Here is a 25,811-nt window from a genome sequence, read left to right as displayed (position 1 = left end):
ATTTGGGAAGCCTCCTTAGAAATATATTGTCAGTGGGGTACATACAAGCAGTGAAATTCTGTACTTTAATCCTGCTTCTTCTTGTGAGTTTGTTATCTGGTAGTAATTTGTAAAACCAGTACCAGTAGTGGGTATTGTGCATGGGGTGTTGATTTTTGTAATCCATGTACAAATTGCATATTTTATCTAACTCAGGTTCAGCTGAGGAGTTTGTCGAGATACTTCAGTGTAATGTAAAGTCAGAATGAACTGAGTGAGATTTCCGAGGGATGGATGTTGAGGTACCTGGCAGTGTATTTACTGAGGCCGTGATATACTGTGCATCATTTGTAACTTATGAACATACCTTTAGAGTGATTAGTAGATAAATACACTTGGGAATTTGACAATTGTTCTCTTTAATCTAGACAATCATTAGGACACTGAACAAATGGTGTGTATGGTTTTGTCTGCAATTGACCTTCCAGAGCCTCACATGTCCCAGACCTGCAGGTGCCATGTGAAATCTACATGGTTTGTATTCTCGTCGGGGAACTGGGAAATTAGGACTGTCATCTTTTCATTTAGATCTAACCACTTGAACTTTGTTTTCTGAGCGAACATTGTTTGTATATTTTCCGTGAAATTACCAAAGCCATTCAGAGCAAAATGTACACCTCAGGGCTTGATATTCTCCCAAGGTCGTCTGGTACGTATATCAGTGGGTTTTGATGGCATTTGTATGGTAAAGTTTAAAGCCCGGTTTAGCTAATTTAATGACATATATACATGAATGTACATGTATTACTAACTTTTTCTTAAAATGCCCATGGCAATATGTTGTAAACTATCTTTTTAAAATTAAACTAAAAAATAACATCGTGAGTTGCCATGTACAAGCTTTCAGGAAAGACTGGCTTTATAGGCCACAGTAGGCCTATACTCCAGCTGAGCCAGCTGTCATGGCAATATCACCCACGGTGAACGCTTTGCGGGAGTCTTTTCTGATCTACCCACTTATTTTCAGTGTGTCTCAATTAGTGAATGTTTGTAAATATTGAGAAGGTACGGTAGATTCTATACCATGTAAAAGCACATGTGAGCATGTGTAAAATGTACTACTGATCAATTGTTATTACTGGATAAGTGGATAGCTTTAAAGGTAGATGAAAGTTTTGAAATTACAACATTACAAACACTTTACACATCAGATACTTACACGTACAGTGAAATGTATTTCTGTTGTGTAACTTATTTGAAGAACTGTACATGCAGTTTAGGCAAAAACATGGAAACTTTTTTCATCAAAGAATGTGTGAGAGTGCATGAGGACTTCCATTATACAGACAAGACTGTTAATTGTAAACAGGAGCTGTAAATATGAAAATACTGTTATGTAAATAGATGTCATTTTCAGCATTGTCATCCATATAAAAACTGTTTCCTCGCTGTATATCAGTGTACAGAGATTCCCATGTTAACTTTTTAATGAAAATTTTACACTCACAGATGTTACCATGATATTTTTAAGAGAAAATCAGTAAATACAATTACATGATACACTTATACCAGCTTTGTCTTGTTTTATATGACTGAATGTGAAACAATCAATATGCCAGACCTGTGTTATTTTACTTACACTGTATCTGTGAGAAAGCAAAAGAAACAGTTATATTTCCACGAAACTAGTTCAGTTTAAGACTGAACAGGTCATACTTATTTTCAATGTGTGTTGAACATTCATGTGGACTCCTATGTACTATTTATCACCTGGTGCGACTGTTTAGCTACAGTTAGAAATGTCTGTAGCATGATACTTCAGTGCGGCAGTAGTGTTGGCTCAGGGCACTGTAACTTTTGTTCATTGGAAACATAGATATTGTTGACATATTAAACAAATGGCTATCTACATCGTATGACAGGGTCCCCACTGGCCAAGCATATGTTGAAGGCACTGGCTTATTGTCAAGGTCTAGGGTTAAGGAAATTCCATCACTGAGTCCACCTCTTGCTGCTTTTTTGACGAAAGATTTTAGTTGACAGGTTTGTGAGGTAGGTGGAAAGTTTGGTGGCTTACACTGGGCAGTCTGGTTTACTCCACAAACAGACCTCCCCTTCCTCTGCGGCCAAGGTGGTTAGTAGGCCACTGACTCGGGAGCCTGTCACCAATGCAATCACTGAGTTGAAGTCCAGCTCATGCTGGTTTCCTCTAGGCCATATGAGGGAAGGCCTCCAGCAACCTGCAGATGGTCGTGGGTATCCCCCAGGCTCTGCTCAGTTTCCTTCCACCATAATACTGGCCTCCATATGAAGAAATATTCTTGATTACGGCGTAAAACACCAATCAAATAAATAAGATACATAAATTGCAAAGTTGGTTGGGTGTAAGCAAGATGGCAGTTCTGAGTGATTCCTCAGTATCCTTGTGTTAAACGAGTCATATATGACCAACAAAAACACATGGAAATCGACGTCTTCACTACACACATTGTTTTTGCTGTTTATGACCAAGATGCAACTCAAAACTGCTATCCCTAAGTGGGAAGGTCTTCCAGCAACCTGCGGATGGTCGTGGGTTTTCTCCCACCATAATTCCGGCCGCTGTCATACAAGGGAAATATTCTTGAGTATGGTGTAAAACAACAATCAAAGGAATAAAAAAATCAAAACTGCTATCTGGCTTACACCAGGTTTCCTCCATCTACAAATCCATCTCGAAAGGATCTCACAAGGCATGACCTTAGTGGCTTCTTAATACTGAAATTGTGAACTCCTGCTGCAGGGTCTCTAATCAAACTGTCATGAAGAATCACATTAATCTTCAATATTATGCTAAACAGCAACTAAATATACAAACGTAAACCTTAGGTAATATCCAGAACAAAACTTTTCAACAAAGTTTGTCAAACAATATTTATAAAAATTCTTTATTTAACGATATTCTCCTCTGCACATAAAACAAATCCTATGATGAGACTGTACATCAAATCCCATTAAGTAACTAGCTGTAAGAGTGGTTTTAGTTTACAATAACCCTCTTCGTCATCAATATATGAATGAACGGAACATCATGCTAGTAGCAGCATTTTAGCAAGATGAGTGCCAATAACTGGCCGAGTTGACGAACAAAAGTTCTACTGTACTAAGTTTTCTCTTTATGTTATACCTACCATTTTAGATGTTAAGTGTTAATATGCATGCAAGATTACACAATGTTTGACTCTAAATTTCTAAGTCTACAAGTAGCTTTAACTGCACATACTTCTGACATTTATGAAAAATTCATACATGCACTTATTTTTCATAAGATACAATTTTAGAAAACACTGACCTTTTCTGCATCAATTCCCTGTGATGTTCCACCCTACACTTGCGGGCGACTTTCACAAAGCTTCGTAAATCAATTTTTCGTAAATGACCTTCCTTTATGGCACTATAACCAGGACAACATATTTTTCAAAAAAAAAAGTTACGAGAAATGTGACTTAAGAAGTTTACAGTAAGTGGCTCCATACCGCCAAAAGAAATTCAGAATTTTTTAGTTGGTTCAGCTAAGTACAAAAATAAGTTGAACATAACTCTTAAATAATCCCCTTGAGCCTATACTTTGCGAAAAATGTCAATTAAGAAAATCATAAGGGAAAATCTGTCACTGGTCTACACTGTCCGCCGGATGAGATAACATGCAACACAAAGATTCGTGGATCTCACATGTAATCAATAGACTGAAAGCAAGTTGTAAGCCAAATACGATCTTCATTTCTATCGATAATGTATTATAAAGTATTTGTCATTCCCGACGGTCTGTACGACAGAACCAAAGTTACAATTTAGGCTGCATATTTACAACACAATACCATGTCTTACATTTCAAAGTTCGCTGAACATCTCCCGTTGTCTAGACATCAAGTGGGGGAAATCCACTCAAAGTCTAACCATAATTCTAACCATAGCGAATTGAGTGAGTTAATGTTCGAAGGGAAACCCTGGATAAAACCGAATCTTTCATTGTTCACTCAAAGTCAGATACATGTCAGTAGACATCTGGAAGTCTCAACTTTATGTCCATAGCGTCTAAAATAACAGCACAATTTGTTTTGTCGTTGGCAATATGTCTCCTTATATATTAACTCATATGTCATTGTCATCAGATTTTAACAACAGAAACTGGACACTAAACTGGCCAAATGCTTGTATCATATATGTTATATAAGCATAACCACAGTAATCCCCTTGAAACACTTACAATGTGACTACCATGTATTTCTTCTGCACGTGCACACTTTGTGAGTTCCTCTGACATTGCAGACCTGAGTTTCATATAGTAAGATATTCAGGACAGATCGCTTGAGTCGTGAAGCTTTCACACTCCCTTCCATACAACAGTTTGTGTAAACATTTGTCAAAATTCCTGATGATGACTTTGTTGGTTATCCAGAGTTTCACATATCACAGTTGTATCACTAGTTGTTCCATGTCGACATGAATATACAACAGTTGTAGTTCATACATCTTTCAGACTTTGTTCACTTTCTCCCTGACTTCATCCAGGATTTTAGCTGCGTAATTTCATTCTCTTGTAGATGAACTTCTGCTGTAGATTCCGCCAACTGAAAAATAAATGAATTGTCTTCATAAACTACATGTAAGTTTGCTTTGAATAATGACTTAATTAATACCTAAAACATATACATATAATGCTTTAGGATCCTAGTTGTATGCGAGTTCAGTGAAAATAATGAAGAAGGCTAAGCATCACCATGCAAATTTTGAGTGGTACGTAGAGCAGCTGGGTTTTTGCAGACTCAGCAGTTGCTCAGAGTTATACACGCTCTACTTCTCTGTGACCGAAGCATAGTTTTGCCCCAAGTTTGCCCAGTCACACGCAACAGGTCAATTTGCTACGTCAAAGCTGACATTTGATGTAGTTGACCTACTTAGGTCGAGTTGGACCCAGTTGCTTAAGCTTAAAATGCTTAACAAGTTTTCGACCCTCTTGCTGGGATCTTTGTCTATTTTTTTCATTCACTTGACAAAAATCCCAGCAACAAGATCAAAAGCTTGTGAAACCTTTCACAATTATGTGGTGATGCCTTGGTTTCAACATAACTGGATAATTCTATCGCAGGAATGTGGAACTGACTTGAATATGGGATGAACTCGAATCTGGATGTCTGAAATACCCCTTTTCCATTCCCCCAACATTTCCAAAAATTAAAAAAAAACTATGAAAACCTTAAAAGAAATGACAGGATGTCATATTGCTTAGTTTAAGTTCATATAGATTGTTTCATCAGCCATTCGTGGATAGGCAAAATGGATGGTGGATTCCATCAAATTTGGGGTCATTGTGGTATGAAAACAAATTACATGATAAAGACAAAAACATACCATATCTAACAAAATCTCAATTTTTAACTTGAGCAAGTTATTCTCTTCTGTGATCTGTTGATTCTGCTTCCTTAACCGGATGACATCTCTGTGACTAGATCCTCCATTATCAGAATCTGAAAGGACACATGAGCAGAAAGTTTACACAATACATGTAATCTCCATATCTATCATTTACACGTAATGTCTCACTACTCTTCAATGTATACCAATACTGGCAGTCATAGGCTTCAGTCTGTCTGATTTATACATCAGAGAATCTGTTGAAGGCTGTAGACCTGATTTATACATCAGAGAATATGTCTTCCACATATCTGCCTCGTGCAAATTAGATCACACAAAGTGGTGATGTACACTACTGGTACTGAATGTGTGCCTGAATAGCGAGAAATAGTTGGAATTTTCATCTATGCTGAGTTGATCAGATAGGCCTACCTGGAAAGCCCAGAGTTTCAATTAAACTTGGCTGAAGTTGTTGCCCGAAGAAATGTTACCACGTGGGCTCACAGCTCAAGGTCAAACCACATCAAATTCCAGCACAGACTGCAACTGACAATGTGACTTTTCAAGTACCGAGTTCAAGCTAATGAAAATCGTGATTTGGCGCACCAACTTTCCTTCGTCACCATTTTGTGTCATCTGATTAGCATTTGAGTCTGATATGCAGAAAATAGGTTATCCCATATATATATATCGGGCCTACAGCCTATGATAGATTCTCTGATATATAAATCTGAAAGACTGAGGCTTATGACTGCCAGTATTTGTATATGTTGTAAATAGTGACTGGCGATTTATAAATGCTTGCATGAACTGTTGCCTTTGTTTCTTACATTATATACAAATAACCAGCGAAATAAACTGCGAAAATGTGGCTGTCAGATTTATAAATGCAGATATTTAGAAAATTTATGGAGTTAACCACTTTGACATACATATATATCTGACAAACTGGAAATGGAAGGATTTATTCATATTGATTTATATCAAACATGCTTTCTTCTAGCTACACGATTTATATTTGTTTAAAGATGGCAACTTTTGGAGGACAAATTCCATCAGATCTGTTAAAAGTTAAGGTGAAAAGGTAAAGAGATATAAATAATGTAGGTAAAATGTAGAAAGTGACACATGAGTCTCCATAATCATTAGCTTTTCTTATCTATGTAAGTTTGGAACACTCACAACAAAATATGTTCTCCTCACATATATTCATTTGAAGAAAGAATAATTCCTTATCATGTATCCTTGGTCAGAAGAGAAGAATGACACTAGATCATGTTATAATGTACATGTGTTACAAAAAAATGGGACTAAACTTACAATGAAAATGTACTGTTACACATATTTTATAAGAAAATGAGACTAAACTAAAATGTACCCTATGCATTTATTTACTTATTTGATTATTGTTTTAAGCTGTACTCTAGAACATTTCACTTATACAACATCGGCTAGCAGTATGGTGGGAGGAAACCTGGAAGAGCCTGTGGGAACCCACAAACATCCGCAGTTTGCTGCCTGACCTTCCCTTGTATGGAGAGGAAGCCAGCATGAGATGGACTTGAACTCCAGCTACTGCATTGGCTGAGTAAACATGCCTTGTCACGGAAACTCCCCTCCCCCTCCCCCCAAGGATTTATCAATTAATAAGTTGCTCAAAATGATATATCAGCTCAAGCAATGCCTACATGCCGAGTTTTAACAATGTTAATTTCACTAGTTTGCTAATAAGTGTTGCTTCTTGGGTTGCATTAATTTTAAAATGCTTTCTCATCAATTTCACATGCAGTAAAAGCAGAATATGTACATAAATGACAGTTAACACAGCCAAATTGCTTTATAAACAACTTGTGAAGACAGGTGCAACATCATTTCATTAAATAGTGTTTTTGTGATAATATTTACAGGTAGACTCTCAAGTACAGTTTGAGAATGCAGACAGTTCTTTTACAGGGTTCCCACTATTTCAAAAAAACAAAATTCCCTGATATTTCCCTGACTTTTCCCTGATCAATCCAGGATACAATCTTCTCTCTAATTATTGATAAATAATGATTGCTTTTATGTTACAATGTACTTATGACTACACTTCATGAAATGACCACAGATTCCAGTGCTAAAAATTGACGGAATCCCTATTGGAGTGGGACGTAATTAGTGAGGATTAGGTCCCAGAATTAGGAATCCAATCACCCTGAATAAATCTTCTGATGATTGGGACCACCGTGTCACCACTTCCAGCATGTGATATCATAAATACTGAAAATAACACTTCACTTTCAAAACGATGATTATTCTTATAAAAAAATAATAAGTAGCTCTAAGTTGTATAGAATATAAAGAAACAAAAGAAAGCTATGTTACTATATTCATTGTATGTATTCAGTATTTTTCGGTGTGCTCACAGGCAGGTAATGGCCTCCCTTCTTCCCTTATAGCCATCCTCTCCTCACCAAATGCCTGCATGAACATAATCTGAGAAGTATCTGATTTCAGCAAGAACATTATGTGAAAAATATCTGCTTTATTTTGACACAGTATACAACTGAAAGTGTCTGGAAACCTCAATACTTAATTGTACATGAACTTTGATAAATTCAACATACATGTAAACGTGAGCACAGAATCAAACTTTAGCTGTTGGGAGCACATGTGTGTATTTACACATTGATTTGTTGTCCACATGCACAATGTCACTTCACATGCACAAATCTTCACATTACACCTGATGTAGAGAAGCAGATAGGTTGCTAACAAAGTCCTTCTGTTGCTGAATGTCTCTCTCCAATTCCTTGGCTTTGTGTCTCAGAGCATTTGACTTTGCTAGGAGAGAGAAGTTCTTCTTCTGTTCTGCCTGCAAGGCAGGTTTGTCAGCATCACAGATTAGTGAACATCTTGAGTTTCTTTTTAGCATCATGCATCTTGCTTTCATCTGCTTGTCTCTTTTGCAGTTTGCGCTGCTTCTCATGCTCGTCCTTCTCTGCCTGCAGGTGAGCTATGTATCTGGAATGCGCGTGACTGCAAGACTGCAGTAACCCAGGGGTAACCTCAAAGTCGGAAACTTGAGTTTCCCCAAGGGCAAGGGTGTCATAAATCATTCTCTGCGCCACAAGTGTCTGGGTCTTCAGATTTGGAGCCAGGAGGTCACTGTTAATAGAAAAACCTCGTTCTACAGCAGCTTGACCATGAGACAGTGTAAGAAGGAGTTTCATCAATTCCCACAGCTCCTTTAGTTCTGGCTTGTGGGGGAGGTCAATCACTGAATTGAAAAAGTCGTCAACTCGATCAGTGTGAACTGCAAAGTTCTCACATTCCAACTTGTGGTGTCTCTGGACTAACCCAAGGAGTTCTTTATACTGACGTAGGATCTCGTCACATTCACTGTCTTGTCGCCATTTGTTGTCCACAAGTTTGGTTAGCACTTTTTTGAACTTCTCTTCAGCAGACTGCCGGTGAGTAACCATCAGGATCAAGAGCCTGGAGTGAATGCACGAAGGAATACTTCAGTGGGCATCTCTCCAAGATCTTGTGTGTCATAGCAAGGTACAGTTTCTGGCAAGCCAAAAGAAATTCCTTCTTGGCTAGGGGAGAAGCAGCATTAGATTTTAATGCTTCATCAAGATGCCTTTTTGCTGCAAAGCCTGGATCTACTTTGTCAGGGTTTAGCAGGTTTGACTGGTCATCAACATGAACAGATGCCAGTTTGTAGGATGTAGTGGCCTCTGTTAGAACTGATGGCTTGATGAACCTGCCCATGAGGCTTCTCAAGATATCACACAGATCTTCTGTAATAAATGGTACCATTGGTTTGTCCGTCTGGTATTTCTTCAGAAATGGCTGAACAAGGTTGCCTGTGGAGATGAAAACTTCTAGCTTTGCCAGGATGAGTGGATCACTCACCACAGATTCCTGGAGATTAACAAAGGATGCAACCGTTGGTATTTGCCGCTTGGGCTTCTTGAGTTTCCTTCACATACGTCACCAGGTTAGGCCATATCTTTACAGCTCTCTCAGCGACACAAACATCTTCCACCCACCTTGTGCTGCAGAACTGGAGCCCAAATAACTCGGTCTTTGTGATGTCTTTGAAGTCTGCTCGCCTAGCAGGAGCGGAGAAGTTTTTTCAAATTCCAGTCAGTTTTCTGGATGCCTGTAGTGAATGCCCCATGGATTACATGTAAACTACAACTGCCAAGCTGAAGGATCCCAGGGAGATCTGGATCTTCTTTCTTCCTGTCATCCAATAAGTCATTTAGAAACATGAAGTTCACGTTTGGCCCATCCATAGATACTTGTAGCAGCTTACTTGGATTTAGGTTTGATGTGCCTTGTTTGAATGCAGACAGAAGATCTTTTGCTGTTGCATGCTCCAAAAACTGACTGTCTAGGTACTGAGAGACAACTTTACCATTATAGAAATAGCGGACTATGATATCCATCTGTCCCATCCTAATCACAGAGTTAAAAGATTCATGAAAGCTGACAACATAGCCTACTGCTGCTCTCACATTATTTAGTAGCTTGTCCATAAAGTATGGAGCAATACCAAAGCAAATAAGGTATGCCAATTTTGTTGGCCCACATCTGAAGTTCTTAGCTATGCTACTGTCAGGAAACATTGCCTTAAACACATCCCCAATGTCTGCATTACTGTTGTAGGAGAAGTGAGACATAATTGTTTTCAGAGCCCATATGATCTCTACTTTCTTGACATCCCTAAAACTGATGTAAGAGGTTATCAGATTCCTTCCAGGAGTCTCAACATCCATTGTTGCTAAGTCATCATCCCTCGCTTCGCTTGGTTCAGATGACGTTGACGGTACTGTATCAGAGGGATTGTTGCCTGCGCAGAACAGTTTTATAGACGGCTGGGATGTTGCTCCAGATTTCAGGGAAAGAATTTGAACATGTTTTTTCCCCTTCATGTGAGATGTGAGTGCTGTCTGACCCATGTTGCTTAAATCAATTGTCTTCTTGCAGACTTTACAGAAGGCCTTGCTACTATCTTGAGGAACTTCCTTCATCCAGTTTTTATACTCTTCCTTTTGCAACCAATCCTGACGGAATTTGCAACGACATGATGATTGACAGACTACAGGATAACAACACATATGTAGCAAGCAGTAAACAAGCTAATAGATAACGAATGAAATTCTAAATAAGTTCATCCTCTTGTTGTTATTTCATCTTTGATTAAAACACATAAATGGAAGTTTATACTTTAGAACGGTCAGGATCGTGTCTCAATCAGTGTTATACGCAAGCATGGTGGTTTCAGCAGGTTTTATAATGATCTACTGGGCATTTCACTAATAACTGATCATATTTTAAAGACCAAATATCAGAAAGTAGAAAATAAATTTACAACCTATATAAAAAAATTGCATCCACTCTTCTCAGCAATCTTGGTTTGACACAGAACCAATCAAAATGAATGGGGTCATTAGATATGCAAAACATGTAACTCTTCTGTTTTCAAACATATTGTGAGGACTCCTGAAATAAATGTGGATACCTATTTTAGTCAAAATGAAATAAGTTGGGAAATTGCATGTACTGTTTGAAAACAGAAGTGTGAAATCAGGGTGGACAGACATACATATGTAGCAAGAATGATGGGTGCATGGACAGACCTACATGTACTTGTAAATTAATATCCCTGGCCCTGCTTTCACAGAAGCATGGGATATAATTAACATAATCAACCTACATGTAAGTCATTCTCCATGCATATTGGCATTAACGCTTTGTGACATGTAGTATTTTTCACTTACAATCTCCTTACGCAATGATGTAGGCCTAGGCTACATCATATATGCAGCAGGAGACAGCAGCTGCAGCTCTGGAGGCAAGGGGCGCTACTCCCTTTTGGACTTTTAGTGTTAGAAGATGTTGATAGGTTATAATCTCCCGAAAGTTCATGCAACACAGCCATCAAGCAAGAAAGAAATAAATGTAGAGAGGATCAAGTTTCCACACTAAAAAGCCACCATAACCAAGCATACAATACGGGACTGTGTGTGTGTATAATGGGGACTTCAGCATTATGCAACCTCGACACCTTCAGCAAACAAAATTCCCTGATTTTTCCCTGATTTTATTCATTTTTTTTTAAATCCCTGATTTTTCCCTGACTGGAAAAACTGAAATATTTTTTCCAGGTTTTCCCTGATTTCCAGGTAGAGTGGGAACCCTGTTTTAGCTTTAATGCGACACACCTCTGAACATTGCCCAAAATCAACATCAGAGCGTGCTCCATTTAAAAACATGAAGTAGCTAACTAGCCTTGTCAAATATGTCTTGGCTGTCAGTACAGTGGGATTTGTCAGTTCTTTGAGCATAACCAAGAAAACTCGGACCCTTGTTGCTGAGGAAATAACCGATCAACGTTGCGCTTTTGATAAACTGACAGGCAAAAAGATAAGGAACATATCAGGCTCTGGAGAAGTATTTGATGGGTAATTGTTGTCTCCAATACTGTGACAATCTGCAACGGCAACTGCATCAGCCTTTTAAATAGAGCTCAGCATGCTCTGAGACTGACAATTTTTGCCATCATCAGAGCAACCTTGGATTATTCTTGCTTGTGTTTTTTGCAGTCCATCACAAATACCTGCACAAAACTTACCTTGTATCCACATTCCATCTTCAACGCCACTTCACTTTCGCCCAACTTCAGTTTGACAGGTCCCAGCTCTAACCCAAACTCTTGCTTTGATGTAGTAGCATCAAGGTTCAAGTTAGACAGTGACTGTGCTCTCCTTGGTGGCGTTTTCTTGGGAGAAAATTTGTTGGCAAATGGGAACGGCATTCTTTCTATCTGAAAATCGAACACATAAATTTAAAACAACATGATGTAAACTTCTTCTGGGCTATGGCTGAGATGAGTACGAAACGACTGCAAATAACATTTGCATTCATTCATCACGCCAATTAACACAACCAGAGTCTGAGGAGAGTGAATATCAGAGCAAGTCAAAATGACAAATGAAGGCTAGATTTATCTGTTGCACAACTCTCCGTAAACGTTATACTTATACACTTGACATATTCAATATTAGATACCGCTCACCTCTACTTGATGTAACCGTTGATTGATCTAGTCAGCGTTAGCTTAAAATTTGCTTTTGCGTTTTGACAGGTTCTGTCTTGTCTGTGAAATGGCTTGTCTTCAATCCATCTACACTTGGGATGTTATCCTTAGCCGCCTTTCGTATATTATTGCCTTTTAAAAAAGACAACCCCAATATTGCTATATCAAAATTTGAAAGTACAGAGCACAAAATTACCTAACACAAAGTAAAATGAATAGTTTACAATGTAAATTTATGGTATGTAGTCCGTTAACAGTACGTGAAGAAGTCTGCAAGTAGCGCTCCTAGCTTTGCACCTCGTGTTGCCATCCATCCTTTCAAAATGGAGAACTTTAATAGGTTGGGGTCGCCAATGGAATTATGTGAAGAAACATTGGATAAAACTACAGCAGTGATAGAAAAACGGAGAAAATGCTTGGAGGCTAAGCAAAGAACAAAGTCTCGTATCCTTTATATCGTCCATACCATCTGCGCTGTCCTGGCTTTTAAAAATTGGTCGTTGCCATGTACGCCGATGAGCTCAACAACAACAACAACTACACTCAATATCATGGCAGACACTATTTACGGCGGTGAATATAAGCTGAAACTATTTTCTTATGTACCCATCGGCTGTGGATACAGCTGGAATCCATTTTTATATATTGTATTAGATATAATTCATAAATGGAAGTTGGTACTCAGTTTATCACATAAGACGCAGCAACTGTGTACACAAGAAGCGAAAGTTAGGGTTGGCAAAATCTTTCAGCCATTATTAGATCCAAACCAACTAGCGCGCTCCATTTAAAAAATCTGCTGCAGTTGCTGAAGCAGTTTATCATGGGGTGTGAGACAATATTAAGTTATCTGTCAATATATATATATGTCTCCTTTAGCAATAGTCCAGGAAGACTCCAACTCCTTTTCTTATACTTGACTAGAGCCATTGGAGTCGCAACACTAACAGGGTTAATTTCGTATTCAATGAAGATCTAGGCCAATTGTTTAATTTGTCGTTGTTATGGAACAAGCCTTGTGCAAGTAAAAGTGCACCCACCACACTACCATCATATGTCCCTACTCGCTTTAGAACATTTTAATTATAGTCATGAAAGCTTCCACGGCACACACACTCTTGAGATTCTTTGGTAGTGCTTAAAGCCCTCTTCGACATATTCAACAAAGGCTGGTAATAATATCTGGTCTTAAAATTAAGCGCATCTTAATTTTCGGGCCGTCCTTGGTGAAAATCAAAGTTTTGCTGAACTGGTGTTAGAGCTACCAGCGACAAATGAAACACTTCCTTGTATACCCACTGGCTGTGGATATAATTTGAATCAGTGCATTGTCTATATTTGGACAGCTTTGGGTGTAACTTGAATCCATTGTCTGGGCCAACCTTACCAATTTCTTTGTTGGGGGTAACCCAGCCCAATCAGGGACACTATCGTCAGGTGTTTGGGTATTGTTTTATTTTATTTTATTTTTGGCAAATGAATGAGATAGGAAAATATAGGAAATTAACATTTAAGAGATAAATAAAAAACAAATTTCACTGTTACAGCTAAATTGTATAATGAGTGTATGTTATAATATTGTCTTGGTATTGTCAAAGTACAGGGCTCCATTTTAAAGTTGATGCCATATTTTATTCAATTTGAAATATCGGTTTAGATTACATTTCGCGAACAAGGGGTATGTGCAGTGATTCACAGCGACTGTAGTGTTTTTTTGTAAACTTAATTTATTTTTTTCTCATCAGTTGTGTTTAATTTGGGTCATTTTTCAGCAGCTGTCGAGATAACCCAGTGTTGATGAATATATACACAGCGACTGGATATGGCCACTTTATTTTATTTAAAAGATGGAATGTGATTGTGGCCTTAACTTCTGAGAGCAATACAGGCTTGTATAGCAGTTTCCTTGCAGCAGCTGTTTTTTTTTTCACCCTTTTTTTCTTCTGTTATCTTCAATATGTAAATGTTTCTTTTTATCATATTACCTGCCTATCAGTATCATTTTTCATTCAGTTGTTGATGGATTGGTCTTAACACTGACCAGCTTTTATGATTGGTTCAATTGATGATTTGAATCACAAAATTGCTCATCTTGACCGTCGACTACAAAATTACAACTTGCTAGTTGCTGACAGCAGAAATTCAGATCGTGATGACTGGCGAGATCGACACCCATCTAGTGCTAAAAACAAGCAGAAATCAGAGCAGTTGGGTAAGGCATTCATGCTATGATAGTTATATCAGGGATTAAGCCTGTGAGTCAACTCATAAAAACTTATATATGACATACTGTATCAGGTCACTTTTCCCAAACCACGTACTAATGTAGATAAAGCAACACCGTAGCATACATTCGTGAGACCACACAAGACTTGTTAGATTAGAAAGACTACATGTTCATGTGAGACTTCTTTGTTACCATATTACAACAGTCATAGATATTTTGAACATCTGTGGCACCTTGTTTCCACATTCACACATATCCATGATAAAATATATGTTGAAAACTTAAAGGCAGGAGTAAAGTAATTAGTCAGTTAATATGTTCTAATATACATTGTATTTCAAAGGGGTAATGCCTGAAAAGCTTGTACGGTTTTAACAGAAGCCGTGTGTAAGATAAGGCTTGCAGAATGATAGTATGCCTAGATATTTTGAAATATGGTTATGTGGCGCTTAAATATTTATACTGTTCGAAGTTATGGTGTTAAGTACTATAAATATTTCGGGTACAAAATTGAAAAGACTGGAATCCATGATTACTAGGGCTAGGTTCCCAGGATGCTCTATGATATGAAACATAGGTACCATATATGTTTCATTTACCATTTTATGACAGAACAAGTCCCTTAATATATTATTAAGTTAATGAGACATCCAGATGTTCTCTTTACTAATGGAATTTCGTCATCATATGACTGAAAAATTGTTAAGTACGACGTTAAATCCCAAGCACTAATGGAATTCAGAAATATTTTTCAAGTGTGACATATAATTTTATTTGTTTGATGGCACATTTGTCTTCATATCTTCTGATTGCATGGTTCAGAAAAGGAGAGGAAGGAAATTAACCAGTTTGCTGGAATGTATTGTGTAAAATCCAGTAAGTATCAGTAGATTATAAAGTTTACATTCAAGATAAGATAACAGCGGCATTCAAGTATAAACATTGATCCCCTGTCACCTAAATATCTCAATTATTCCTAAAAGTTTGAATACTTGTTTCCCATTCAAAATGTACTATTTGTAGGACTAAAAATAATGGAAGGATAACACTCATTTATTTTCATGCCTGAGATTTTTAATTATGCCCTTGAAAACACTGAGAAACATGTTCTTTAATGTCTTTTCCAATTTTTCATTGCAGCGTTCACACCTGGATTAAGTGAAAGAGCCAGAAATATATCTAAAATAACTTTTAACCACAACAAACACCCAGCTCCAGTGAGTGTAAGTTTGTTTGTCTTTTTGTATACACACACAGGTGATTCTTTCATAGTAGGAGACATGACTGAAAAGGGTTGTTGACAGATATAGGTTCAAGACTATCCTGATAAGCAGTATAATAGAGTTCCAATGAGATCATAGGATCTCAGGACTTTGCTTTAGGCAATAACAAGCAAGTCTGTAGTATTTAACCATACTCTTTGCAGACCATGTACCAGTCTCTACATTCACTTTACATCGCTGCCACCACTAGACAAGCTTGATAGTTGAGGCTTATGAAACACACGCAGGCTTGTTTAGTCTTAGCCTCTTCACTGGTGCAGTTGCGCTTTGTCAGGTGTTGATTAGAGTTATGCTGTGCATATTTGATATAAAGAGTTTGCATGTGCATGAAGTACTAATAGAAACAAACATTAAAACAGAGTTTTTGTGTTTCCTAACATCACATGGCAGTGATGTAAAGCAAGCATAGAGAGCAGTGCATACGCTGAAAGGAGAATGGTATTTGACGCTTGTTGGTTTTGGTACAAGAGAATTGAAAAACATGTCAAGAATTTTACATCTTATTTCATAGGAATCGTAACAAAAGTGTGAATATTTTTAATCTGGAATGGGTTTGTCATTTTCAGTAGAAGTGTCGGCACATACTGCTGTTACAAAGATTTCTTTGACTTACATGTACCTCATTTAGAGTTTTGTGTTGTACATTTCATCATGTAACACCTCTGTGGCCAAGGTTATGATTAGAAGAAACAAACAAACCAGTCGAATGACCTGGAGTTGGATTCCAGCATATTTTTTCATTTTTCATATGGTGATAGTAAGGCCTTAGATGACTAAGCTACATGTAGCCAGGGCTCTTTACTGGTAACCTGATATAAGGTAGTCTAGGTTATCATCCCTGCAAGGTACAAGAAATCTCTGATGGTATGCCACTTTGTTTATTAAAAGACTTTTTTCTTGTTTATAGCCCAAAAAGGAGACTGGAAAGCCAAAATTTGTTGAAGTAAGTATGACTTCTCTGCTTGTCTGACAAATAAAAATGCCACAGATATGATTAGAGAGTAATATAAACAAAGTGGGTGTATAGAAACAGAAGTTTTCCAGAGTTTGTCAGTGATACAGTTTATTTTTTGTCATAGGGAGTATGGTACTCTTGAAGTTGAAAGAGACCGAGTATGTTACTTCCGATTTTTCAAGTACGTGGTACCGCAGAACACATTTTTTTTTTTATTCCATTGCATTAGCTTCTGTCTTTACGAAATCATATGTACATGTATATGTCAGGAACTGGACCCTTGATGATACTTTAACAATGCAGAATGTTGATTCATGACGAATTGAAATCAAATATTTGGGATGGTTATTATTATGATTTTGTGCAGTAGAGGAGTAGGGTTATATTTACATGTTCATTTCTACACGCCTGTAGTGTAGTGTCTGACAAGGGGTGTGATTTGGGCGGGGGGTGGGGGTGGGGGGTGGGGGTGGGGGAATGGATGACCTTTGTTTTAGAGGAAGATTTTATTGTCCAAATGATAGGGCAAACATATTTAATCATCCTCTCTTTGACAGTTGCATCAATACCCAGGGTATGAGTTAACAGAAATCTGCCCTTTGCCAGATGATATCCCTGCACTCCAGATCTTGCGCATGGTTACAGAAGCCTCTGTTAATTTAAGCAAAAAGGTAAATCAGTATGCAAATATATTTTTGTCTTGTGTTTACTGGGGTACTCCTGACAGTAATATTAGAATGAGTTCTGATGAATGAGTGTAAGTATGTGTTTACTGTGTGATGAAGGTTGGTGGTTTACCCCTGATTTCCTCCGCCCACAAACCTTACCACTATCATTATATAAGTCAAAATTTGGTAATGATGCTCAACACTAATCAAATAAATATTATACACATTAACTGCATGGATCATTTCCTCCTTAATTCCCTATTGGGACTTTCCAATGAGGAAGTGTTACTATTGATGTAATGTGCTTGTTTTCTGCAGCCTGTATACCAGCCCGTGTTTGAAAGACTTTTCTATTCTGACCTGTCCCAAGCCTTACTGTGTGTAAGTAGTAGTGTTATTCTCTGCAAACTTGTGTGCTTTATATGTATTATATGCATTCCATTGGTCATGATGCTTGAATGGCCTTGGTGACAATAGACAGTCTAATGTTCATTGAAGGCCACTTGTCTTCCACTGGTATGGTGTACATATGGGAGAGTTCATGAGTAATTTGCCAAAGGTCGGTAGCTGCGCATGGGGACTTTGCTTTCCTCCACCCATAAAACTGACAGACATCGTATTGGTGAAAAATTCTGGAATATGGCATTAAACAACAATAATCAAATGAATAAAGTATTAAAGGCATTACACAAATGCCATATTAGGTCGTGAAAAAGTTTAGACAGCTCAATTAAAATGGATTCATTATTGCAAATTTATTTTATTTGTTGATGTTTATATGTTTAGACATGTTAATTAATCACATTTGTTTTCTGACAACAGGATCTCTTCTGGTACATTTTTCTGGAGAAATTTCAGCCGAGCCAGCACTCTCAGCAGAGACTATTTAACAGGGTTGCACATAATTATGTGAAGTTGCTGATGTATGCAAAATCTCCAGAGTATCGAGACACTTTCTTCAAGGTAACACATGTCAATTAGATAAAAGTGCTGGACAAGAATGTAGCTGGTGCTGTTTTCTTACATCAGGGAGAATTTTAATACAGCAGCGATATTAAAGCTCAGTGATAATTAACCTGTTAACCTGTTACTTAATATGTAACTATCAATATTCATTTTCCAACTATAAAGGTGGAGTCACATTTCAGCAGAAAATATTGTACTTGACCAAAAATTTCGCCCCTTGCTAAGTTACTAATTTTGCCAGATTCTGAGAGGTTTATTGATCATGGAGAGGTGTTTTCAGGTTTCTGGTGGAGAAATGTAAGTTTCAGCATCAAAAGTAATATTTTATGAATTTCATTCAAATGCACTTTTTGTAGTGAATTTTTAGATCAGATTGAGTATATGGATAGGTTAGATTCTTTACCCTTTAATCTAGGCTGAAAGTTAAATGTAGAATAGAGTCAAACTGTGGAGGTTTCATACTGGCTGTGTAATTTCTTTTCCTCAGTATTACCCCAGCCTGATGTCACAGGGAGTATATGCTGCCTACTGTGAGGCCTTTCCTGATTCCTACAGGCAGTTTGGAGAAACCTTCAAGGAAGATGTGGTTTGTCTGGTGACTGAGTGGATGACAGGTAATGTCCACAGCAGAGAAGCAGCTAGACCATCGCCAAGGTATTGATTACCTAAAACAAAACCTAAAAAGCATGTGTATGGAAACAATCTTTTTCAACTCAGTTGTCCGTTGTGTATTATACCAGGTGAAATCTAGAACCATGTGATGCCTTGTCTAACAAGACTTGTGCTCTATTTCTGACATGTAATGTGTATGGTTGTTCACACTGATTATCTCCAGCTGAGATTTATTCTTGAAGTTTTATGCTATTGTATGTTCTCAGTAATTCCAGACGCATTTTTAGGAAATGGATACCATGATGCTTTGCAGGGGCTGTTTTCTTAAGTCGTACACTCTCTGTGGGGAGTAGGGGATTACTGGTAGTTGGTCAGTGACAGTAGTTCACATCTCAGCCACACCTTAGTGAGCCTCACCAGCTTGGCAGAGACTTTTTTGGGTTTTGAAAAGATTTAACTTTTTGTGTGTTTGAACGGCTGTTTTTCAATCATGCCAATGTCGTTTAAAACTATGTACACATTGTTAGACCTATATAAATTACAAAATTGCAGAAAAACAGACATTTCCAAAACTTTTGGTTGGAACACATGGGCACATCGCATTTTTGGCATGTATTGATTAGCTATGTTCAACTGAACGTCAGCCAGCAGAATCTCTCGTTGGATAAATATGACGTGTTGTCAAAACATGGTAAGTGTTTTGGGAAAGGACATAGCAAAGGCCAGGGTCGGCCTATACTGCAGCTGGGTCAGCTGTCATGGCGATGTCACCCGCGGTTAGAGCTTTGCAGGAGACTTCTGTGATCTACCCGCTTACTTTCATTGTGTCTAAATTAGCGAGTGTAATTCTTGAGAAGGTACAGTATAAGTCGATGGAATATTTGATTGTTGTTTAATGCCGTATTCTTGCTAGTAGAAGGTATATATAGAAATCTTCAATAAGATTGAGACATCTGAAACATGATTTAATTGTGATGTCACCAAATGCATTTAAACTGACTGACAAGTTTGAATGCAAATTTTGAAATGCTTGCCAACAAAATTCATGTGCACGTTATATTAAATGCCTGTCCAGTATGTCTTGATGATTTTCAGGACACATTTCCCATTCATTCAGATTGTGCAATCAGATTTTTTAGACAAATCAACATGAACTGGCATATCACAAATGTTTTTGTTTATATATTGTAGTACTTGATTTTGCTTTTTCAGGATCTGTAGTTTGTTCTGGATGAAAGCAGTCCTTTACAGTCATCATTTGTCAGTATGCTCTTAGATTATCTTATTTTATTCCCCTTCAGGAACAAAACCAGCTCATAGAAGTTGGATGAAATGGAATTTGGGTAAATTGGAGCCAGAAAACATAAAGATGAGGGAAGAAATATTAAACCAGCAGAAGAATAAAAAATGTAATTAGCTTTTGGTTGAGATCTGATTTTCTGTCACTGTGCATTTGTTTCATGAAATCACTTAAATTACATAGGTCAAAGCACAATTTAGAAAAGAATATGGATCACCTTGTGTATAAAGGCTTTTGAAACTCACCACAAGCAAATGTGACCATTTTTTTAGTGTATGTAGCTGAATTTTTTTCTCTTAAAGTGAACATAAAGTCTGCCATTATATATACATAGGAAAAGGATACAGTTGTGCTGTGATACTTTGTTATCACAGCAAAATATGTAAAAAAAAAAACTTTTGAAGTTTTGAAAGCCGAGAAGATGAAGTTCAATATTGGGGACATAGCACTGACCGACAATTCACTCTGAGTATGTTCTGGAAACTTTTATGAAGTAGGCCAGTCACCAGCACTGAAAGCGTCACGTGATAATTGACTGTCACAAATAAAATCTATTAGCTCTCCATTTTCAGTTTGGTTTCTTATAGTGGACAGACAAATATTGATGCAGTAAACTGGATTTTGGGGTTAATTTAAGTGTTAAACGGGTGCATTTTGAACCACACGCAGTGAGCAGGGAACTGATAGTGGCTGCTCGTGTCACAATATGTAGATGTTGGGCAGCAGATTGCAGCTAGAGTCATTGCTTGAACAAAAATATTGTGGCCTTGCATTATTTTTCCATATCAAAGTCAGATTTATCATGAAAATATCTTCCCAAATCTGAATGAAAGAGTCTGTTATATATCAGAAGGTCCTGTTATGTTGGGTAACTTCCCTGATGTCAGTATAGCCAGGTAGGCCTAATACTTCCACCCATGCAGGGCGAGGATGAGCACGGCTGCTAAAAAAACATGACGCTTCTGTCCGCGAACATCATCCTCACTGAGTGTCAAACTAAAAGAAACATCAGCTCTTTGAACATGGAACATAGCTGATACTCTTTGGTTGGTGTTTTTGTTTGTGGTTTATCATAGTCACATTGTTTAATGCCGATGAGAGTACGGGAGAGCTCCTAGATTTTGTGACATCACTCTAGATAGCAAAAACATGGCAAAATGACACCACCGAGTGGCTAGATACTGACGATTGTTTGCTATTTATTTTGTTGATAAGCGGTGTAGAGTTTTTTTAAATATGTTTAGAACATCTCTGAATACTACTTTATTAATTAATTCAGATTTTATGTTCACTTTAAGCAGATATCCACAGAAGTTTTCTGATGCACACTTTTATAGTGGCTTTGTATTCTACAGTTTTACCATTTTCATTGCTGATAGACTTTATATTTCTCCATTTCCAGCCAGCTCTGTGAGCTTTGATTTCTTGGATAACCTGGGAGGGACATCTAACCCCAACTTAAGTATACACAGCTCCAACTCTAATCTCAACCAGTCCAGCTCCATTTCATCTCTGAGCTCTAAAAAACCACTGAAGAAACATCTCAGCATGCATAACAACCAGAGAGTGAAATTTTCGAGCAAGTCTTTAGAGAAAGAGTCGGGCCAACCCCATGCAGCCTCCACTCCAAGGAGCCTGGTAGAGGGCAAGTCCGTGGAGAAACCCCCAAAACAGAACGGGGTAGACCCTCACCAGCTCACAGAAGCACTCACACCAATCCGTGAGCAGACCACTGAGGACAAGGATCACCAAGATAAGACACAAAAGAAGTGTGCGATATCTGTCAACACATCAAATAGCTTGACTGTTAAAACACGCATCGACCATGCAACAGTCAAGTCTGAGGTATGTACAGAAGGAATGAGAAGTGCTGTTAAGGCTTCTTGCCAGCTAAGCTCACGTTTAACCAGTAGGACTTCATCTACACAATAATTAATTTGGTTAGGAGTTCCATTTTGAACTGCAAAAGTTAATACATGTACGAAAATTAATAAGTAGTGCCATATTATTACATATATGGAAATTCAGAAAATGATCTGCCTTATAGCTGGATATTCAGGAATTTATGTGTATCACAGAAAAATGCTGAATTCTAACTTAATTCGTCTTCAAATACCTATATTTAAGTCAGCAGCATGCAAAATGATATAGTTTCTTATCAGAGGGTTGTTATAGATGTTTTTCTTTGCAGTCACACACTAATATAGCAATATTTACATTTATTATTAAATTCATGATATGTTAATATATTTATTTATTTTATTTGATTGGTGTTTTACGCCTTGCTCAAGAATATTTCACTTATATGACAGCGGCCGTCATTATGCTTTGTCAACAGGTTAAAGGTGTAAAAGTGACATGCTGAAAATGAAAGTTTTAAAAGGTTACCCCAGCACATGAGGCCAGGGTCCAGGTTCCAGGGTTCGCTTAGGGCCAGGGGGGCTTAGATTGACACTGACGTATTTTTGAGCAAACACTGGGGCTCTGAGACATGGTTAAAAAATTTTAACAATTAAAAGAGTGGGGGATGGCAGTTTAAAAGTCTATTTAAACACATTAGGTCAGTTATCAACCATTCCAAATTAACTGATGCCCTGAGACATATAGGGTCTATAAGAGTACGTAGCCAAAAAACTGATAAAAATTTAAAAAGTGGAAGTCAGTGCGCCGAGTTTAGGAGTCGTGCTTCCAAGTGTAACATTGTGGCCTCAACTTTTATATGACAGCCACATATGAGCGTCTGTAGCAAAAATTTACTCACTATTTAAAAAGGCTTTGTAAAAGACCCAATTTTGATCAATATAGAGTACAGAATTTCAAAATTCTTACCCTAATTCCTCAACCTTTTCACATGTGAAAGAGCAACTTTCATTACAATTTATGAACATTTTGAATTTGATTTGAGAGATAAAACTACATTGCTTGTATTGACTAATTTTAGGGCTTCACAAGAAGTATAATTTTACAAGTCTATGCCGAATAATTTCTTCAATCAAAATATGCTTGAATAAACACCTTATATACCTGCGAAAAGGTTAAGAATTATAGTAATATAATTCTGATACTTTGTTACTTCACGTTAAAATTAGAAGCCAGTGTGCTTAGGTTAGGATCGTACCTCCATGCTTAACATTGGTGCCTCAACTTTTATATGACAGCCACCCAGATGTGCATCTTTGGCAAATTTTTTTTCAGAGTAAAAATGCTTCATAAAAGAGCCCATGTTGATGGACAGCAAATAAAGAATTTCGTAATTCTCAATTTATAAGCTTCAATATTTTCACATTGTTTGTGAAAATCAAAGAGAATCTAGCTCTAATTCGTATGAATATCCAAAATTGTATATTTAGCCAGACGCAGTTATAGATAAATATGAATCAATCATGTAGGCACTTCATCTGTTTGATTAAGACATAATAATTATCAAGTATTTGTTGTTCATTTTAGTGCAGTAATGTGGAAGAACTGAAATCTTAGAATTTAGGGGCTTGTATATACTTTAAATTTCTCCCTTGCACATAAAAAGTGGGGGCCCCAAGCACTTTAAAGTGTCTGTACCTTGTGCCCCCGATTCCAACGTCACTGATCCCCGTAAAGCTAACAAGTATGCTGGACGTGATGCTGGCCTGAATATTATTCGTCCAAGCAAGGTAATGATACATGTATGTATTTTCAGTCTCATCCTGCTTGTAAAGGCCCCGAGTTTGTGAGAAGCGTGTTTAATGTACAGGGGCAAAGTCCACTCGTGGCTCATTTTCTTAGGATGAACCATTTGGAATCTACCTCCGGCACGATATTGAAGGTTCAGAGGACAGAGCTGGAGAATCTGCCATCATATCCTTTTGATATACCATACTTTAATAAAGTTCTACAGTCAGTAAGCCTTTTCAGGAGTGTGGTAGGTGTTGGTTTTTGTGTCGGAAACTGTTTACTCCCACGAAATGCTTTTAGAGATCAAAGAAAGGCGTACAAACCCAGCATGTGATCATTGAAAATTTGTGATATCATTGGATGGCTGTAGAGAAAATCAAAGAACAGACATGGAGGGATTCCTGACTTTTAGGGTCAAATATTATTTCATTGAAAATAATCTAAGAAAGAAAGTTTCAGCATGTGTTTTGGATATTGAAGTGTACATGTTGATGAAGAATGTTCATTACCTTTTTAGTTAGCTATTTACCTGTGTGCCATATCATCCTTAACAGCTGTTTACTCTCGATGCCCCGACATACCGTGATGTCATCAGACAGTCATACAAAGTTGTTACTGACATTTCAAAGAGACATCAGCTGTAAGTACTTATTCTGGTGTATATCCTTTCCTGGAGTTCAGTAGTGTCCAAGTATTACGCCACTGTTTCTTCCTGGTCAAAAAATTTATCATGAAGCAGCCAGAGTGATGGTTCTGAGTTTTGAGAATAGACTGTTCACAGTGTTTTCTGTTGCCCTTATTTCAGGCTTTTGGACAAAGCAAACAAGGAAAGTTTAATTTGTCACAGACGACAGAGGAAGATTTTGCGTGATCACATTAACAGAGAAGCTGCGTTATTATCTAAACCCAGGGAAGTCAAGAGACTGAGCGATCTACTGATTCTAGAACAAAAGGTAACCAAAATGTTTATTACATCAAACAGTTTGTCTTGCGGATTGCAAATCTGCTAATAAATATGAAGTGAGTTTTCAGTAGGCAAAATTACTTGACTGTTCATTACGCGACAATCCGTATCAAATGTCTAAAATGAAAGTCTATATATTCCTCTTATCAGAAATATGTAAATTGAACCTTATAAACTGTAGAATACCCATTAGTTTGTACTTTTACAAGTTAATACTTTTATTTGACAGAAAGATCAGGATTCCATATCAGCTGGAGCAGATGCCGCCATTGAGGCCGCACTGGTGGCAGGGGAGTGAACTAGATCTGAAATTCTTTTCATTTAAATATTTTTGTACCATTTATTTTTCTGTCTACTTTAACACTCCAAAAATTGAGATTTACATATTTTGGATCATATATTATTTCTGAGAGGTTTTCTTCAAACTGGTGTGATATTGCATATTTTATAAAATACATTATGTTTGCAGGATTGATAGCAGTGTTTTGTTTTTTGGGATGGCTATTACTTTTATGGAAGGAGAAAACCAATCACTGCTCAGGGTAATCCACTGACTTTTAGTAAGATACAAACTTTTTCTGCATGTGATTTCCACACACACCAAATTAGTGACATACAAGTGGTCTTCGAGGAAGGTTCGACTGCGCACATGGCCACACGGGTGTCACAGACTGCTTATTGTCCCAAAGAGTCCAATACCAACTGTTGACAGCGAGATC

General features: G+C 37.5%; 2 protein-coding genes across 4 annotated transcripts; one reads left to right on the top strand and one right to left on the bottom strand.

Annotated features, from left to right (window-relative positions):
- Positions 1 to 4,239: 4,239 nt before the first annotated feature.
- Positions 4,240 to 12,567, bottom strand: LOC135480036 (protein chibby homolog 1-like). The gene is given in 5 exon segments (XM_064759819.1): positions 4,240 to 4,589; positions 5,371 to 5,486; positions 12,002 to 12,025; positions 12,028 to 12,193; positions 12,446 to 12,567. Coding segments are annotated over 4 exon segments (381 nt in total). The 5' UTR covers positions 12,185 to 12,193; positions 12,446 to 12,567; the 3' UTR covers positions 4,240 to 4,505.
- A 214-nt stretch (positions 12,568 to 12,781) lies between these two features.
- LOC135475104 (protein FAM227B-like) lies at positions 12,782 to 25,565 on the top strand. Of its 3 annotated transcripts, none has more exons than XM_064754856.1 (15): positions 12,788 to 12,910; positions 14,511 to 14,678; positions 15,516 to 15,569; positions 15,834 to 15,910; positions 16,884 to 16,919; positions 17,489 to 17,602; positions 17,918 to 17,980; positions 18,422 to 18,562; positions 19,053 to 19,179; positions 20,479 to 20,586; positions 21,880 to 22,322; positions 24,154 to 24,311; positions 24,691 to 24,768; positions 24,934 to 25,081; positions 25,322 to 25,565. In XM_064754856.1, the coding sequence occupies exons 1-15, from the start codon at positions 12,790 to 12,792 to the stop codon at positions 25,388 to 25,390; spliced, it is 1,905 nt and encodes a 634-aa protein (XP_064610926.1). In that variant the 5' UTR covers positions 12,788 to 12,789; the 3' UTR covers positions 25,391 to 25,565. The 3 variants fall into 3 exon arrangements, with proteins under 3 accessions (XP_064610934.1, XP_064610926.1, XP_064610918.1); XM_064754848.1 differs by having other exon boundaries at positions 15,834 to 15,916; XM_064754864.1 differs by lacking the exons at positions 15,516 to 15,569; positions 15,834 to 15,910 and having other exon boundaries at positions 12,782 to 12,910.
- Positions 25,566 to 25,811: the final 246 nt, after the last annotated feature.

The sequence above is a fragment of the Liolophura sinensis genome, chromosome 1 (assembly GCF_032854445.1).
Source record: "Liolophura sinensis isolate JHLJ2023 chromosome 1, CUHK_Ljap_v2, whole genome shotgun sequence".
NCBI lineage: Eukaryota > Metazoa > Mollusca > Polyplacophora > Chitonida > Chitonidae > Liolophura > Liolophura sinensis.
The sequence above is the reverse complement of the archived record's forward strand: the minus strand, read 5'-3'. Positions and strand labels throughout refer to the sequence as shown.

Coding starts and splice junctions, on each gene's coding strand:
- LOC135475104 (XM_064754848.1), top strand. CDS start 12,790: ATGGAGAACTTTAATAGGTTGGGGTCGCCAATGGAATTATGTGAAGAA. Junction 15,570..15,833: donor AATGTATTGTGTAAAATCCA/GTAAGTATCAGT, acceptor TTTTCATTGCAG/CGTTCACACCTGGATTAAGT. Junction 24,769..24,933: donor ATTTCAAAGAGACATCAGCT/GTAAGTACTTAT, acceptor CCCTTATTTCAG/GCTTTTGGACAAAGCAAACA.